Source organism: Oncorhynchus kisutch, linkage group LG7 (genome assembly GCF_002021735.2).
Source record: "Oncorhynchus kisutch isolate 150728-3 linkage group LG7, Okis_V2, whole genome shotgun sequence".
Taxonomy (NCBI): domain Eukaryota; kingdom Metazoa; phylum Chordata; class Actinopteri; order Salmoniformes; family Salmonidae; genus Oncorhynchus; species Oncorhynchus kisutch.
In genome coordinates this window covers 8408966-8425756 of record NC_034180.2, presented here as the reverse complement: position 1 = coordinate 8425756, position 16791 = coordinate 8408966, and the positions used below count along the sequence as shown (strand labels likewise).

Here is a 16791-nt window from a genome sequence, read left to right as displayed (position 1 = left end):
ATACAGTAGCGTACTTACTTTTAAGACTGATATTTAGTCCACAACCATGAGGAGATAGAGAGAGTTATGAATGGGAGAGTGAAGATTACACAAAGCGACGTCACCAAAAACAAATTCTCCAATTGGGGCGGCAGGGTAGCCTAGTGGTTAGAGCGTTGGACTTGTAACCGGAAGGTTGTGAGTTCAAACCCCCGAGCTGACAAGGTACAAATCTGTCGTTCTGCCCCTGAACAGGCAGTTAACCCACTGTTCCAAGGCCGTCATTGAAAATAAGAATGTGTTCTTAACTGACTTGCCTAGTTAAATAAAGGTAAAATAAATAAATAAAAAAATTAAAACTATCCTGCTTCATTTGCTAGCAAAAATGCCGTATCAAGCATTGGTGTGTGTGTCTGTAAAATATCACTACTACATACTGAATGGAGCACAATCAATTCAAAACAACAACGTTGCATTTAATAATTTCACGTAGCACTGTGTTTTAGGATAGAAAATCATATTCTCAAACTTTTGAACTTGCCACATCAAACATGGCGACTTTTTGACGTTCAACACGAGATCTCTGTCATAACGTTCTTTCACTTCCTGCCCACGCCGATTGCACTTCCTAATTCGTCCGCTGTTCTGGTTTAGAAGGCCAAATAGCGACAGGTCAGTGAGTTTCAAGTTATTTTATCAACTACTTCATTATTTGCACTGATTTTAAATATATTTTACAACAATATATATTTTTTATAATAATAATTTTAAATAATTTTATATTTCTACCTAATTTTGGTGCTTGTATGACCGCTGTTTTTACAGCTAAGCGATATAACGTCAGTCATTGGAAAAGTCCTTGAGGATGGTATGGCTAACCGGTTGCTAGCCGGCTCGCTAATACCTATCTAACAAGCATTTGTCATATTGTATAACGTTTTGGTATTTAGCTTTTTGTGAGTAAGACATTTTGCTACAATATATTTGCTACAATATATCATGTCACGTGGCCTGGGTCACCTGGGTAGACGGTTGACTTTTGTTTTCGGGGAGAACAGTCTTGCTAGAACACTTATGTCCTCAACTAGCGAGATAACGTACTGGCTAACCTATGCTGTCAACAGATATTCAGCAGTGTAGTAGCTTCTCTCGCATCGCATGCTGTCATCACAAGGACCAGCTGAGCGCTGACAAAAGGGTCATAATGATCGTCATACATTAACGATGTTCTTAACAAGCACAAATACGAACCTGTTAGCTATGGAACTTAGTTAGCTATCTACCTATTTCTTGACCAGGCACATCTTTACATTATGTCATGACTAACAAAGTAAGACCAATGCCGGTTTTCTGAATGAGTGCAATGTACTGCATTACCTGGCAATAGATTTCACATTGTCGGTTTAATAGATCAGTGACCCTTTACAAAAAAATATTTTTTGTGCATAGACCCTGTATTGCACCTGTTCCGTGTCACATGGTTAATAATAACATGTTTCTGTTTCTTTCTCTACCTCTTTCTTCCTGTGGCGTTGGAATTTTCCAGGCATGTCTGCAGCGTTGCGTGTACTATATTCTGTGTCCCGGCCAGGTAAGACCTCACCTGAAGAGGGAGGGAGGGATGGAAAGATGGATGGATATTGATGATGTGGTGCCCTGCTTTATTGATAGGAAAGTCAAATTGGTCATCAACAGTTCAAATTTAGTCTCTACTCAGTTATTTGGTTACAGATACCCAAAACACATCTCAACTATCTAGTTATCTAGATAACTGATTATAAGTCGCTCTGGATAAGAGTGTCTGCTAAATGTGAAACTGTAAGACGAGTCAATGCTATTATTTGTTAGTTGTCATTGAAGTCTTCTTGCTAATTGTTGACCTCTTGTGGTGAAAACATTTCCCTGGTAGCGCCATTCCATCCTCTGCCTTATGTCGTAATTTTACTCCTTTCTTCTTTTTTTCACAGGCACCATTGCGGCTGGACACAATCTTGTGCGTCCAATCAGTCTGTCGGCCCAGAGAGAGGGATTCAGTAAGTACTGCCTCTTCCCCCGGCTCTCAAGGCACGTTAGTTTTGCATCACTGGGTGCCCCGGGTGGACGGCATTTGCACATTCCATTAGTCCTCAAGGGACATCCCCCACCCATCCGGGGCACCGGGAAATTCAAAACGAGCACACCCAGTGTCTCTCAAATACACCTGACCACTGTATTCCCCACACTGCTGCACTTTGTTTGCCTTTGATTAGTATGAATGTTCAGACACGCACTCAACATTAATATCACTCTTTTTCTCTCTATGCCCCTCTCTTTCTCCCTCCCGTCCTTCTCTCTGTAGAGTATGTGAATGCTCAGGATCTGCCCACAGACATGAAGTCCATAACAGACAGAGCCGCTCAGACTCTGCTATGGACGGAGCTCTTCAGAGGTCAGTTTCACTCCTGACTCTTCGTGACACCAACCCCCATGCCCATAGGGTGTCATTTCAGGGTGTCATTTCAGACACAGCCACTGAATAACCTGGTCCCAGATTTTTTTGTTGGTATTTTGGAAACTCCTATGACAACTTTCATAGGAGTTGACAAGAGGGCACCAAAAGATCAGGGAGCAGCCTTGCAAGGACTGTGATAAAGGCTACATACTGACAAAGTAGTCTTTACCTGAACTCTGTACTTGTACGGTGCCATTTTGGATGCAGCCGGTGCAGTGTATAACATCACTTCCTGCTCCGCCAGGATTGGGCATGACCATGAGCTACCTGTTCAGAGAGCCGGCCACCATAAACTACCCGTTTGAGAAGGGGCCCCTGTCTCCCCGTTTCCGTGGTGAGCACGCCCTGCGCAGGTACCCCTCTGGAGAAGAACGCTGCATCGCCTGCAAGCTGTGTGAAGCGATCTGCCCCGCCCAGGTACATAGAAACACACCTGTTGTGGCCTGTTGCACCAGTTGGGTGTAAAAATGTGGTCTTAAATGCTAGGTCAGGCGTAGCTACGTCAGACTTTGTGATCAGAATTTCCACCTGTTGCACCAACTTAAAATAAGACTCGTCGTAGCTAAGTCCCATGTAAGCAATGTGCGTTCATGAGATTTAATGCTTCATAATCAGGGATGCAATCGAGTCACTTTTCGGCACAATTCGGCGTTTTGAAACCAAAATAGATGACGTACGTGATTCGTGTAGAGACGATGAGAAAAGTTTGGTGGGGGTGACTTTGGATCACTACTGGCTGGATCACTACTGGCTGTAAGCGAACGAGTGATGCGCATTTTGGAGCAATACTGTCTGTATCCAGGGCTTAGCGAATCGTTCACGTAACAGAATGCAGCGCAGCACGTGACTGAAGAGAGAACCAACTTGTCAGTTACAGTATCGGCGCATGCTCTGGAAAGGCAGCTTGCCAGTTACAGCAGTGCGTCCCCTGAACGATAACGAAGAGGTAATGTTAGGTGAGAAGTGAGAAGCCTGACCACGGAGACGGGGTGAGAAGGTGATGAAGTGTACAGTCGTGGCCAAAAGTTTTGAGAATGACACATTAACTTCTACAAAGTTTGCTGCTTCAGTGTCTTTAGATATTTTTGTCAGATGTTACTATGGAATACTGAAGTATAATTACAAGTGTTTCATAAGTGTGAAAGGCTTTTATTGACAATTACATGAAGTTGATGCAAAGAGTCAATATTTGCAGTGTTGACACTTATTTTTCAAGACCTCTGCAATCCGCCCTGACATGCTGTTAATTAACTTCTGGGCCACATTCTGACTGATGGCAGCCCATTCTTGCATAATCAATGCTTGGAGTTTGTCAGAATTTGTGGGGTTTTGTTTGTCCACCTGCCTCTTGAGGATTGACCACAAGTTCTCAATGGGATTAAGGTCTGGGGAGTTTCCTGACCATGGACCCAAAATATCAATGTTTTGTTCCCTGAGCCACTTAGTTATCACTTTTGCCTTATGGCAAGGTGCTCCATCATGCTGGAAAAGGCATTGTTCGTCACCAAACTGTTCCTGGATGGTTGGGAGAAGTTGCTCTCCGAGGATGTGTTGGTACCATTCTTTATTCATGGCTGTGTTCTTAGGCAAAATTGCGAGTGAGCCCACTCCCTTGGCTGAGAAGCAACCCCACACATGAATGGTCTCAAGATGCTTTACTGTTGGCATGACACAGGACTGATGGTAGCGCTCACCTTGTCTTCTTCGGACAAGCTTTTTTACGGATGCCCCAAACAATCGGAAAGGGGATTCATCAGAGAAAATGACTTTACCCCAGTCCTCAGCAGTCCAATCCCTGTACCTTTGCAGAATATCAGTCTGTCCCTGATGTTTTTCCTGGAGAGAAGTGGCTTCTTTGCTGCCCTTCTTGAACACCAGGCCATCCTCCAAAAGTCTTTGCCTCACTGTGTGTGCAGATGCACTCTCACCTGCTTGCTGCCATTCCTGAGCAAGCTCTGTACTGGTGGTGCCCCTATCCCGCAGCTGAATCAACTTTAGGAGATGGTCCTGGCGCTTGTTAGACATTCTTGGGCACCCTGAGGCCTTCTTCACAACAATTGAACCCCTCTCCTTGAAATTCTTGATGATTCGATAAATGGTTGATTTAGGTGCAATCTTACTGGCAGCAATATCCTTGCCTGTAAAGCCCTTTTTGTGCAAAGCAATGATGATGGCACGTGTTTCCTTTTAGGTAACCATGTTTGACAGAGGAAGAACAATGATTCCAAGCACCACCCTCCTTTTGACGCTTCCAATCTGTTATTGAAACTCAATCAGCATGACAGAGTGATCTCCAGCTTTCTCCTCGTCAACACTCACACCTGTGTTAAAGAGATAATCACTAACATGATGTCAGCTGGTCCTTTTGTGGCAGGGCTGAAATGCAGTGGAAATATTTTGGGGGGATTCAGACTTTGCAATTCATATGACCACGCTTCATAACATTCTGGAGTATATGCAAATTGCCAGCATACAAACTGAGGCATCAGACTTTGTGAAAATTAATATTTTTGTCATTCTCAAAACCTTTGGTCACGATTGTACTTCATGATTTGTAACTGAAAAACAACTGCCATTTGGAAAGTTTGAGGTGAGGGAGAAGGTGTGGCTTGTTAAGTATCTTGCTAGCTGGATCAAATTCTTCGTTAGCTAGCCAGAGACATGTTGAGCAAAATTTTCCAACTTATCTGATCAAATAATTGAGTTTGGTGTGAAAATTTGCTTGCTAATAAAGTCAGACAGCTATTAACATTAGTAACCTAACCAATTCGCTATAGTATTAACTGGTATACGACTCCTTGCTGTTATAACGTTTTAGTTGCTTACTGGACCCTGGCAATCTGTGTGAAATGTTAACTAGCTAACTGCTATCTGTGAACTAATGTTTTCAGAATGAGATAATTAGGTGAATGAGGCATTGCTTCTTAAACAAGTGGATTCAGGGATCATGTGTACCTGGGCCTGGCTTAAGCTGGATGCCACTAGAGAGGTGAAGGAACACCACACACTTTCCCTCTTTCTCACTTTTTCAATACAGGGGATAAAAAGGGTTATGCCAGGTGTACTCTCTGCCTGAAAGAGATCAATTATGCCAACAAAGGGTATCATGCTCTGCTGCTGGCACATTGTAGAACAGATGTCCACAGGCAGAAAGTGTACAATATGCAGTGTAGCCAAATATACTGCTTTTGTTGTGTTGAACTTGACAGTAGCACTTGCAAGTTAGGGGGGGATTATTACATTTTTTTACCCGGTGAACGTTGTTTTTTTGCACGCTTGAAGCCATGTGGACTTGATCGACGTCTACTATAGTGGCCACTATAATAGAGCAAAAATAGAATGCCTGTTTGTTTCATTCTATTTCTACTTTAAGATGGTTTTTTTCCCAAGTGCAATTTTTAAATGTGTGTGGTCACAAGCATTCTATTATAAAGGCTGTCATGGCTAACTGCAGTATTAACGTATTGTTTTTTTCTCTAGACGTAAGTGTAATTTACAGTAAAGTCTAGGCAACAAATAACATTGGATTGCTTTCTTTAAAAAAAAATGTTACCTGTGAGTTAGGTTCACGTCAACCATTTTTTATTTTCCACACAGAGACTGATCATGTAGATCATATTCTTTGTTGTTTAATTAGTTAACACCTACATTTCCCCCTAGCAGGGATTTTTTTGTATCCCTGCATGATGGTTGCGAAGCAGCGCCTGTTACTAGGCTCTTACTGTCCTCGTGGCAGTTCTAAACTTTGCGAGCCATGTCACTTCCATAGAGCTAGAACAGTCCGTCCTTTAGCATAACCCACCACTATGCATTAACCTTTGTTAACCACGACTGGATGGATCCATCAGGAATTACTGTGGGAATTAATATTATATGTATATTTTTACTTGTATCTAATCTGGAACCCATTGAGACACGTCTCATTTTTAATAGTGGCATGAGGTCAACAAATTCAACACGAACATTCCCTAAAAAAAAAGTGTGTATATATATATATATATATATATATATATATATATATATATATATTGTGGATGCCAGGTCATCTGATGCAGCACTCCCATCACTGTCCTTGGTAAAATGGCCCTTACAAGCCTGGAGGTACGTTGGGTCATTGTCCTGTTGAAAAACAAATGATAATCCCACTAAACCCAGATGGGATGGTGTATCGCTGCAGAATGCTGTGGTAGCCTTGCTGGTTAAAACTTGTTATGGCTGCAATCCCACTAATGGGATAAGTGTCATCAACAACCGCTGAATAGCATAGCGCTACATTCAATAAATATTACTGCAAATATTTATATTCATGAAATCACAAGTGCAATATAGGTAAACACAGTTTAGCCTTTTGTTAATCCACCTGTCGTGTCAGATTTTGAAATTATGCTTCATAGTGAAAGCAATCCAAGCGTTTGTGTAAGTTTATCAATCGCACAACAAAACATTAAGTACACTTAGCATCAGGAAGCTTGGTCACGAAAATCAGAAAAGCAATCAAATTAATCATTTACCTTTGATCTTCGGATGTTTTCACTCCCGAGACTCCCAGTTACACAACAAATGTTCCTTTTGTTCCATAAAGATAATTTTTATATCCAAAATACCTCAGTTTGTTTGTCCCGTTATGTTCAGAAATCCACAGGAAAGAGCGGTCACGACAACGCAGACAAATTCCAAATAGTTTCCATAATGTCCACAGAAACATGTCAAACGTTTTTTATAATCAATCCTCAGGTTGTTTTTAAAATATATAATCGATAATATACCAACCGCAAATGTCTTTCACAGTAGGAGAGGGAAAAGCAATACCTATCCAAACTCTTTTGTGCCAGCAAAACTCATGTGACCACTTGACGCGATGTTATCGTTCTGGCTCATTTTTCAAAATAAAAGCCTGAAACTATGTCTGACGACTGTTGACACCTTGAGGAAGCGATGGGAAAAGGAATCTGGTTCATATCCCTTTAAATCCAGCAAAGGGAGGCTATGGAACATGGAGTTTTCAAAATGGAAGCCACTTCCTGTTTTGATTTTCCTCAGGGTTTCGCCTGCAATATCAGTTCTGTTATACTCACAGACAATATTTTGACAGTTTTGGAAACTTTAGAGTGTTTTCTATCCAATACTAATAATAATATGCATATATTAGCGGCTGAGGAGCTGGCCGTTTACAATGGGCACCTTTTCATCCAAGCTACTCAATACTGCCCCTGCAGCCATATGAAGTTAAGTGTCTTTAATTCTAAATAAATCAGACAGTGTCACCAGCAAAGCACCCCCACACCATCATAACACCTCCTCCATGCTTTACGGTGGGAAATACAAATGCAGAGATCATCTGTTCACCCACACCATGTCTCAGAAAGACAAGGCGGTTGGAACCAAAAATTTCCAATTTGGACTCCAGACCAAAGGACAGATTTCCACCGGTTTAATGTCCATTGCTCGTGTTTCTTGGCCCAAGCAAGTCTTCTTCTTATTGGTGTCCTTTAGTAGTGGTTTCTTTGCAACAATTTGACCATGAAGGCCTGATTTCACACAGTCTCCTCTGAACAGTTGATGTTGAGATGTGTCTGTTACTTCAACTCTGTGAAGCATTTATTTGGGCTGCAATTTCTGAGGCTGGTAACTCTAATGAACTTATCCTCTGCAGCAGAGGTAACTCTGGGTCTTCCATTCCTGTGGCGGTCCTTGTGAGAGCCAGTTTCATCATTGCACTTGATGGTTTTTGTGACTGCACTTGAAGAAACTTTTTGGAAGAAATGCATTCCAGGTGACTACCTTGTGAAGCTGTTTGAGCAAATGCCAAGAGTGTGCAAAGCTGTCATCAAGGCAAAGGGTGGCTATTTGGAGAATCTCAAATATAAAATGTATTTTTGATTTGTTTAACACTGTTTTGGTTACTACGTGATTCCATATGTGTTAATTCATAGTTTTTATGTCTTCTCTATTATTCTAGAATGTAGAAAATATTTTTTTTTACATTTAAGAAAAACCTTTGAATGAGTAGGTGTTCTAAAACTTTTGACCGGTAGTGTGTGTGTGCTTATCAATTGACCATAGCCACTGCCCAAGCCTGAAGCGTTTTTTCCCCCGGACGCATACAGTCCACATTCTAAGTTCCCAAATTCAATGAGATCCAGGGATATGATGCAAAAGGTTTGTTGTTCTTATATTAAAAAAATAAGATTCTCCAATCAACTTAAAGCATAGATTACATGACATGTATAGTCAAGACTATACTTCTCCCGTGTCTTTCAAGAACTCCCCTCCCCCCAAAGGCCCAACTAGTTATTAAATAAAGGTATAACATTTTTTACAAATAACAAATACTTCCTGCCTTTATCCTACCACCAACACATTTACCACAGTACAATGAATGGGAGCCAAAAATGTACTTACACTAATACCAATGGAATGTATCTCAATCAGGTAAATATAAATCATAAAGGTATGTACCTAATTTCATCATATACATTAATGTACATGGAGCTCTGTATATTCTGTATTTTATACAAATATGTCTAAATCGTCTCGAACACTGGTTACAATACAAATTCAACACCACCATTTTTTTTGTTGCTTTTAATCAACACAAATGCAATTCTCATTTAACAAATTCAACATTAGACTCCTAAACTGCCCTAGCGACACCGGGGAATCAAGATGCAGTTCTGCAGGTTATTAAAAAAATTGGGGGCATTAAAACCTAATTCAGTGGAGAGACCAGAGGAACCTTGAGTGAACTGGTTTGGTATCTCATGTTTTGATACTTTCACAACGAAGCTAGGTAAATCAGAAGCGTGTGTAGTTAGAGCTTTGTGAACAAACAAGAAATGGTGAAGTGGTCTACGGTACTTTAATGAGGACCAGCCAGCCTTTTGATACAGGATGCAGTCATGCATATTAAATTTAAATGCCAAGATATTTGTAGGCGGGAAACCTATCTTTTAGTCTAGACGACGACTCTATTATGTAGCACTCAGACCATTTTGATAGCATGTTATGTAGCCTATAACAAGTTGATGATTTTTCTATTTACTTTCATAGTAGCTTACTCCCGACCAAAAGCCTGTGACCGATGTGATTTTGTTTCACTCAATCTACGTCTGTATATTTGGTTAATTGGTCTCGGGCTGAGCAAATAAGTGTTGGCAGCTCATTTATTTGTTTGCTCATCTATCACCGATCGGAAGCATTTAGCGTGCTATAATGTTGCCCAAATCTAGAGTGTTATTTAGCTAATGACTCGTGCGTAGGCAACTCCAAAAGCCAGTGGAGGTTGTGAAATACGAACGCGAGATTCACATGCTTTTGAAAATGGAGGACTATTCATTTCTAATCGGTATCGTGATGAAGATCGTCTCAATTTAACACCATACTCCTGCTCCTTACTAGACAGCTCATAGATGGCTTATGCCCAGCTGGTGCAACGGGTATGATTTCTTTGTTCGGCGTTAAATGCATTTTACGTCTGAGTAGAGTTATGACCAACTGGAGCAACCATACCCTGTAGTGTTTACACGACTGTACTATTCACATCTGCATATCCCTACCATTCCCAGGGCATTAACACACCTGCACTTTGCAATGTAAATACATTCATGGCTGCGCAGATCCCTACATAGTGCACCCTATAGGCCCTGGTCAAAAGAAGTGCACCATTTACAGAATATGGTGCCCTTTGGGACTAATCCTATGTCTGCTATACTACAACACCTTAAGGGTCACTGCCCTAAACATGATTTACCCCCCCCCCCCCAATGCATAGGCCATCACCATTGAGGCAGAGCCCCGTTCGGACGGCAGCAGGAGGACAACGCGCTACGACATCGACATGACCAAATGTATTTACTGTGGCTTCTGCCAGGAGGCCTGTCCTGTTGATGCCATCGTGGAGGTGAGCAGAACCTTCTACACCTCTACTGTGGTCGGTGTCCCAAATGGCACCCTATTCCCTACTGAGTGCACTACATTTCATCAAAGGCAGTGCACTATGTAGGTTAAAGAGTGCCCCTCTACACCTCTATGATAGCTTCCTCTGTAGATGTTTGGATGTTCAGATTTCTGTGACTGAGGTTGGCGTGAAGGACCTGTAAAACGATTTGGTTTGGTGTCTCCCCTCTCGTCTCTCCCCCCCCTCTCTTTCACCTCTCTCTCCCTCAGGGCCCAAACTTTGAGTTTTCCACAGAGACCCATGAGGAGCTGCTCTACAACAAAGAGAAACTGCTCAACAACGGAGACAAGTGGGAGGCCGAGATCGCTGCCAACATACAAGCTGATTACCTCTATCGATAGACAGACAGGCTGGCTGACGCGTGCACACACACACCGACAGACTGAACGACGTGCTCTGTTGATAACCATGAAATACACACAGATGCGGTATGACAAACTGGCACACACATTGTATAGATATCCTTCAGCCTCTTTGACACAGACACACGTCCATCCATACTGTACTGTTGATCCAGATCAGTGTTCACACCCATACCTGTTTCCAGAGATCCAAACAGCACCGTTTATCTAAATTGCATATATCTATACTGCATAGATATTGAATGTGACTTGGATGATTGGGACAAAATAAACAGCAGGGAGCCACAGCTCTCCAGAACCAGGTCTGTGTGGACCACTGTCAAAATAAGCTCAGCTCACCCACAGAGTGATGCAACCTCGGTCTCCTGTACCGGCAGCCAGCCCACAGATACCTTTACTGGGGCACATTCAATAGGGATACGTTGTGGAAATTTTCATAAAGAAATTACATCAATAGAGTTGACATGATTCTTTATTCTACTTGTCAATGAGGCATGTGTGTTCTACATACCATATGTCTGAACGTTCCACAACGCTGTGCCCTGCTGAACGCACCCCTGATGTCTATGCTCAACAGTACTGTCTATCTGATTCGAGGTAAGATATTGCCCCAAACCACAGATATAGGATCAGATCAAATTAACTTGAACCAGTAGGGACAAGGGAAAAAAATCTGACCATGTGTTAGTGGTTAGGGACAACTACCTACTCGGTGTCCCAAATGGTACCTTACCTCCTATATAGTGCACTACCTTTGACCAGGGCCCATAAGACTGGTCAAAAGTAATGCACTATATAAGGAATAGGGTGGCTTTTGGGACGCAGTCCTACTCTGTTTTAAGGGCGGCGTGTTATCATTTTGCCGGAGTGTAATACACAACCAGTTGGCACATGATACTCGGGCTCTATTATAATTATTATTATTATCCTCAAACTAGAGAATATATTAGCCTACTGCAAACACAAAGTTACATGGGGTTTTGTTGTCATGATAATTGTACAAAGGTTAAGTACTTGTGGACTTTAAATTATGAAGAATAAATATTGTTCTGTCCTACGTTTTAAAATGGCCTGCAGCGTTGTCTTTTAAAGTCCCATTGAAGTCAAAGGTGTGATTTTCCTGTGTTTTTATATTTTCATACTATGAGGTTAGAAGAGTACTGTGGAATTGATAATGCCCTTTTAGTGTAATAGCTGTTTGAAAAGACTGCATGTTTCCAGGTGGTAAATTAGTTATACAGTGCATTCGGGAAGTATTCATTCCCTTTGACTTTATCCAGATTTTGTAACGTTACAGCCTTATTCTAAAATTGATCAAATATTTTTTTCTCAATGACAAAGCGAAAACTGGTTTTTAGAAATGTTTGCACATTTATAAAAATAAAAAAAACAAGTACCTTATTTACATAAGTATTCAGACCCTTTGCTATGATACTCAAAATTGAGCTCAGGTGCATCCTGTTTCCATTCATCAATGTTGACATGTTTCTATAACTTGATTGGAGTCCACCTGTGGTAAATTCAATTGATTGGACATGATTTGGAAAGGCACACACGTGTCTATGTAAGGTCCAAACACTTGACCGTTGTCATGACTCCTTGGTGAGGATAAAAGGTGACAGAGGAGAGGGGGAGGAGGAGTTGGGACTTAACAACTGGTCGTAAATTTAGAGAGAACTTTCTCTTTCTGGCCTGCAGTATTGGGAAAGAAATCCCTTTGTTACAGAGTGTGGCCCGCCTAAAAAATCTAACGTCCAAAGAAGAACTTTGGAACAATTTTTCTAACATAAAGAATGTGGGAAATGGTCAGTGGGGACTTCTAGAATAAACCTGTCGCATTGTATATGACATTGTGATGTCATTAAGGATGTTATATCAAGTTAACGGTAACTCTGAAAGTGTCCTATGAATTAAGTTAGTATCTAAATGTTGTAGAAATTATATGATTAAATATGAGAATACTTTTGTGAAGATAGCAATGTGATTTTAGCCTTCTAAATGATAATTGTTTTTTATGTGAACTTGTGCCCAGTCAGTAGCCACGCCCAAGTGAGCTCAGAGTTCTTTTCAACATGACTGAATGACCTCCAAGGCCAGAGTGTTTAAAATGACTCGCTAAGAATTAACATACAGACCAGAGAACGTGAGGCTGCGGTCCACATGTTGAAATGGTTAGAAACTTTGTGAACCAGACCAAAACATGCCAGGTTGCTGCTGGCGTGTAAAGTGGTCTCGAGCTGAACCCTGAATATTAAATTAGAGAAACGCCATCAGTGCATGGTTTGCAAGCAATGAAGTGGATGAAGTCGCAGCAAGAGCTTGGTGAACAGATTGACGTTGTTATGGACAGCGAGGAAGAAGGAGTAGAGCCAAGTGTAGTGGGAAGATGTGTGTTGGAAGAGGAATGGTTCCGAGTACATACCGTGACATTTTGGAAGAAAGTGGATCCCTGCTGTTTGGCTGATCCATAAGTAGGGTACTGTTAAATAGATAAAGGTAGCTGGATGTGGACTTGTGGTGATTTTCTGTATTTCTTCTGTCCAGAGGGAGAAGATCTGTGACTAGGGACAAGATATGTGACTTGCTTTGCTCTCCGGAGCAGGGCGCCTTTGAAAGTAGTGATTACTGGGGAGCCGTTGAGGTGGAGTAAGTGAAATTGGAAATTCCCTGTGACTATGACGCCCACCGTTTGGTGCGACACAGACCCGGTGGCGAGCGTGGTGAAACTGTTATAAATGGGGTGCTGAAAGACAAAACTTATAGAGCTTTGATCAGAACGGCAATTGATTATTGGTGCATACAGTGGCTTGCGACAGTATTCATCCCCCTTGGCATTTTTCCTATTTTATTGCCTTACAACCTGGAATTCAAATGGATTTTGGGGGGTTTTGTATCATTTGATTTACACAACATGCTTTCCACTTTGAAGATGCAAAATATTTTTTTCTTGTGAAACAAACAAATTAATAAGACAAACTGAAAACGTGCATAACTATATACCCCGCCCCAAAAGAAAAACAGAACTTGAGCATGCATAACTATTCACCCCCCCAAAGTAAATACTTTGTAGAACCACCTTTTGCAACACTTACAGCTGCAAGTCTCTTGGCGTATGTCTCTATAAGCTTGGCACATTTAGCCACTGGGATTTTTGCCCATTCTTCAAAGCAAAACTGCTCCTGCTTCTTCAAGTTGGGTTCCGCTGGTGTATAGCAATCTTTACGTCAGACCACAGATTCTCAATTGGATTAAGGTCTGGGCTTTGACTTGGCCATTCCAAGGCATTTAAATGTTTCCCCTTAAACCACTCGAGTGTTGATTTAGCAGTATGCTTAGGGTCATTGTCTTGCTGGAAGGTGAACCTCCATCCCAGTCTCAAGTCTCTGGAAGACTGAAACAGGTTTCCCTCAAGAATTTCCTCTATTTAGAGCCATCCACCATTCCTTCAATTCTGACCAGTTTCTCAGTCCCTACCGATGAAAAATCCCCACAGCATGATGCTGCCACCACCATGCTTCACTGTGGGGATGGTTTCCGGGGTGATGAGAGGTGTTGGGTTTGCGCCAGACATAGCATTTGCCTTGATTTTTTTATATTTCTTTAATGTATGTTCAAATAAGCTACAATTTAGTCTCTTCTGACCAGAGTATCTTCTTCCATATGTTTGGGGAGACTCCCATATGCCTTTTGGAAAAAAACAAATGTATTTGCTTATTTTTTTCTTGAAGCAATGGCTTTTTTCTTTTTTTCTGGTCACTCTTCCGTAAAGCCCAGCTCTGTGGAGTGTACGGCTTAAAGTGGTCCTATGGACAGATACTCCAATCTCCACGGTGGAGCTTTGCAGCTCCATCAGGGTTATCTTTGGTCTCTTTGTTGCCTCTCTGATTTAATGCCCTCCTTGCCTGGTCTGTGAGTTTTGGTGGGCGGCCCTCTCTTGGCAGGTTTGTTGTGGTGCCATATTCTTTCCATTTTTTAATAATGGATTTAACGCTGCTTCGTGGGATATTCAAAGTGTCTATTTTTTTACAACCCATCCCTTATCTGTCCCTGACCTGTTTGGAGAGCTCCTTGGCCTTCATGGTGCCCCTTCTTAGTGGTGTTGCAGACTCTGGGTTCTTTCAGAACAGGTGTATATATACTGAGATCATGTGACAGATCATGTGGCACTTAGATTGCAAACAGGTAGACTTTTTAAAACTAATTATATTACTTCTGAAGGTAATTGGTTGCACCAGATCTTATTTAGGGGCTTCATAGCAAAGGGGGTGAATACATATGCACGCACCACTTTTCAGTTTTATTTTTTCGGATTTTTTTTAGAAGTCATGTTTTTCATTTCACTTCACCAATTTGGACTATTTTGTGTATGCCCATTACATGAAATACAAATAAAAATCCATTTAAATGACAGGTTGTAATGCAACAAAATAGGAAAAATGCCAAGAGGGATGAATACTTTTGCAAGATACTGTAGTTAATGGAACAGCGGGGAACACTTGGCTTCTGAGATGGACAGAATCCAGTATAGATCTTTAAGGATATGTACTGGTGCATTTAAATCAACACCTGTAAGTTCATTATTAGTAGAGGTAGCAGCAGTTAGCTTATTGTGTTAGACCAGGGGTGTCACTCATTCCATTGAGGGCCTAGTGTCTGCGGGTTAAACATTTTTCCTTTCAATTAAGACCTAGACAACCAGGTGAGGGGAGTTTTTTTTAAACTAATTTGTGACCTTAATTCATCAATCAAGTACAAGGGAGGAGGAGAAACCTGCAGACACTCAGTCCTCCGTGGAATGAGTTTTACACCTGGGTTACACTGAAAAGCTGTGAGGTTGGTCATCTCACTGCTACTGCTCTAGATGGCTGTTGGGAATATACTAGTAGACAAGGCAGTGGATTTGGATGGACAGTTGAAAAGCTTCCACACTCCAGTACAGTAGGCCGTGGCATGCACCTGTTGACGTTTGATTGCGAGCCCTTTTACAGTGAAAACAACATATAACAGCAGAGATGCGTTCATTGACCGAGTATTGTATGAATGTGGTGTGGCTGGAAAGGCAGGTTATCCCTTTACAGTGCATTCAGAAAGTATTCAGACCATTTAACTTTATCCACTTTGTTACGTTACAGCCTTATTCTACACTGGATTAAATTAGTTTTTTTCCTCATCAATCTACACACAATACCTCATAATGACAAAGCAGAAACAGGTTCAGAAATTGCTAATGTATTAATAATAAAATGAAATATCTCATTTACATGTGTAAGTATTCAGACCCTTTGCTTAGTACCTTTTTAGCAGCGATTACAGCGTCGAGTCTTCTTGGGTATTACGCCACAAGCTTGGCGCACCTGTATTTGGGGAGTTTCTCCCATTCTTCTCTGCAGATCCTCTCAAGCTCTCTCAGGTTGGATGGGGAGCATCGCTGCACAGCTATTTTCAGGTCTCTCCAGAGATGTTAGATTGGGTTCAAGGCTTTGGCTGGGCCACTCAAGGACATTCAGAGACTTGTCCCAAAATGCCATTCCTGCGTTGTCTTGGCTGTGTGCTTAGGGTAGATGTCCTGTTGGAAGGTGAACCTTCACCCCAGTCTGAGGTCCTGAGAGCTCAGGAGCAGGTTTTCATCAAGGAAAAGCCAGACTCTGTACTTTGCTCCGTTCATCTTTCTCTCAATCCTGACTAGTTTCCCAGTCCCTGCCACTGAAAAACATCCCCACAGCATGATGCTGCCACCCCCATGCTTCACTGTAGAGATGGTGCCAGGTTTCCTCCAGACATGACGCTTGGCATTCAGATCAGAGTTAAATCTTGATTTCATCAGAACAGAGACAATCTTGTTTCTCATAATCTGAGAGTCCTTTACCTTTTGCCAAACTCCAAGTGGGCTGTCATGTCTTTTACTGGCTTCCGTCTGGCCACTTCACCATAAAGGCCTGATTGGTGGAGTGCTGCAGAGATGTGTGTCCTTCTGGAAGGTTCTCTCATCTCCACAGAGAAAC

The 16791-nt window shown here is 41.7% G+C and overlaps 1 protein-coding gene across 1 annotated transcript; it reads left to right on the top strand.

The window, feature by feature from the left end:
- Positions 1 to 563: 563 nt before the first annotated feature.
- Positions 564 to 11856, top strand: LOC109894141 (NADH dehydrogenase [ubiquinone] iron-sulfur protein 8, mitochondrial-like). Its single transcript, XM_020487381.2, has 7 exons — positions 564 to 651; positions 1526 to 1570; positions 1947 to 2012; positions 2318 to 2407; positions 2715 to 2887; positions 10242 to 10370; positions 10637 to 11856. The coding sequence occupies exons 2-7, from the start codon at positions 1528 to 1530 to the stop codon at positions 10766 to 10768; spliced, it is 633 nt and encodes a 210-aa protein (XP_020342970.1). The 5' UTR covers positions 564 to 651; positions 1526 to 1527; the 3' UTR covers positions 10769 to 11856.
- The last annotated feature ends 4935 nt before the right edge of the window (positions 11857 to 16791 follow it).

Coding starts and splice junctions, on each gene's coding strand:
- LOC109894141 (XM_020487381.2), top strand. CDS start 1,528: ATGTCTGCAGCGTTGCGTGTACTATATTCTGTGTCCCGGCCAG. Junction 1,571..1,946: donor ATATTCTGTGTCCCGGCCAG/GTAAGACCTCAC, acceptor TTTTTTTCACAG/GCACCATTGCGGCTGGACAC. Junction 2,888..10,241: donor AAGCGATCTGCCCCGCCCAG/GTACATAGAAAC, acceptor CCCAATGCATAG/GCCATCACCATTGAGGCAGA.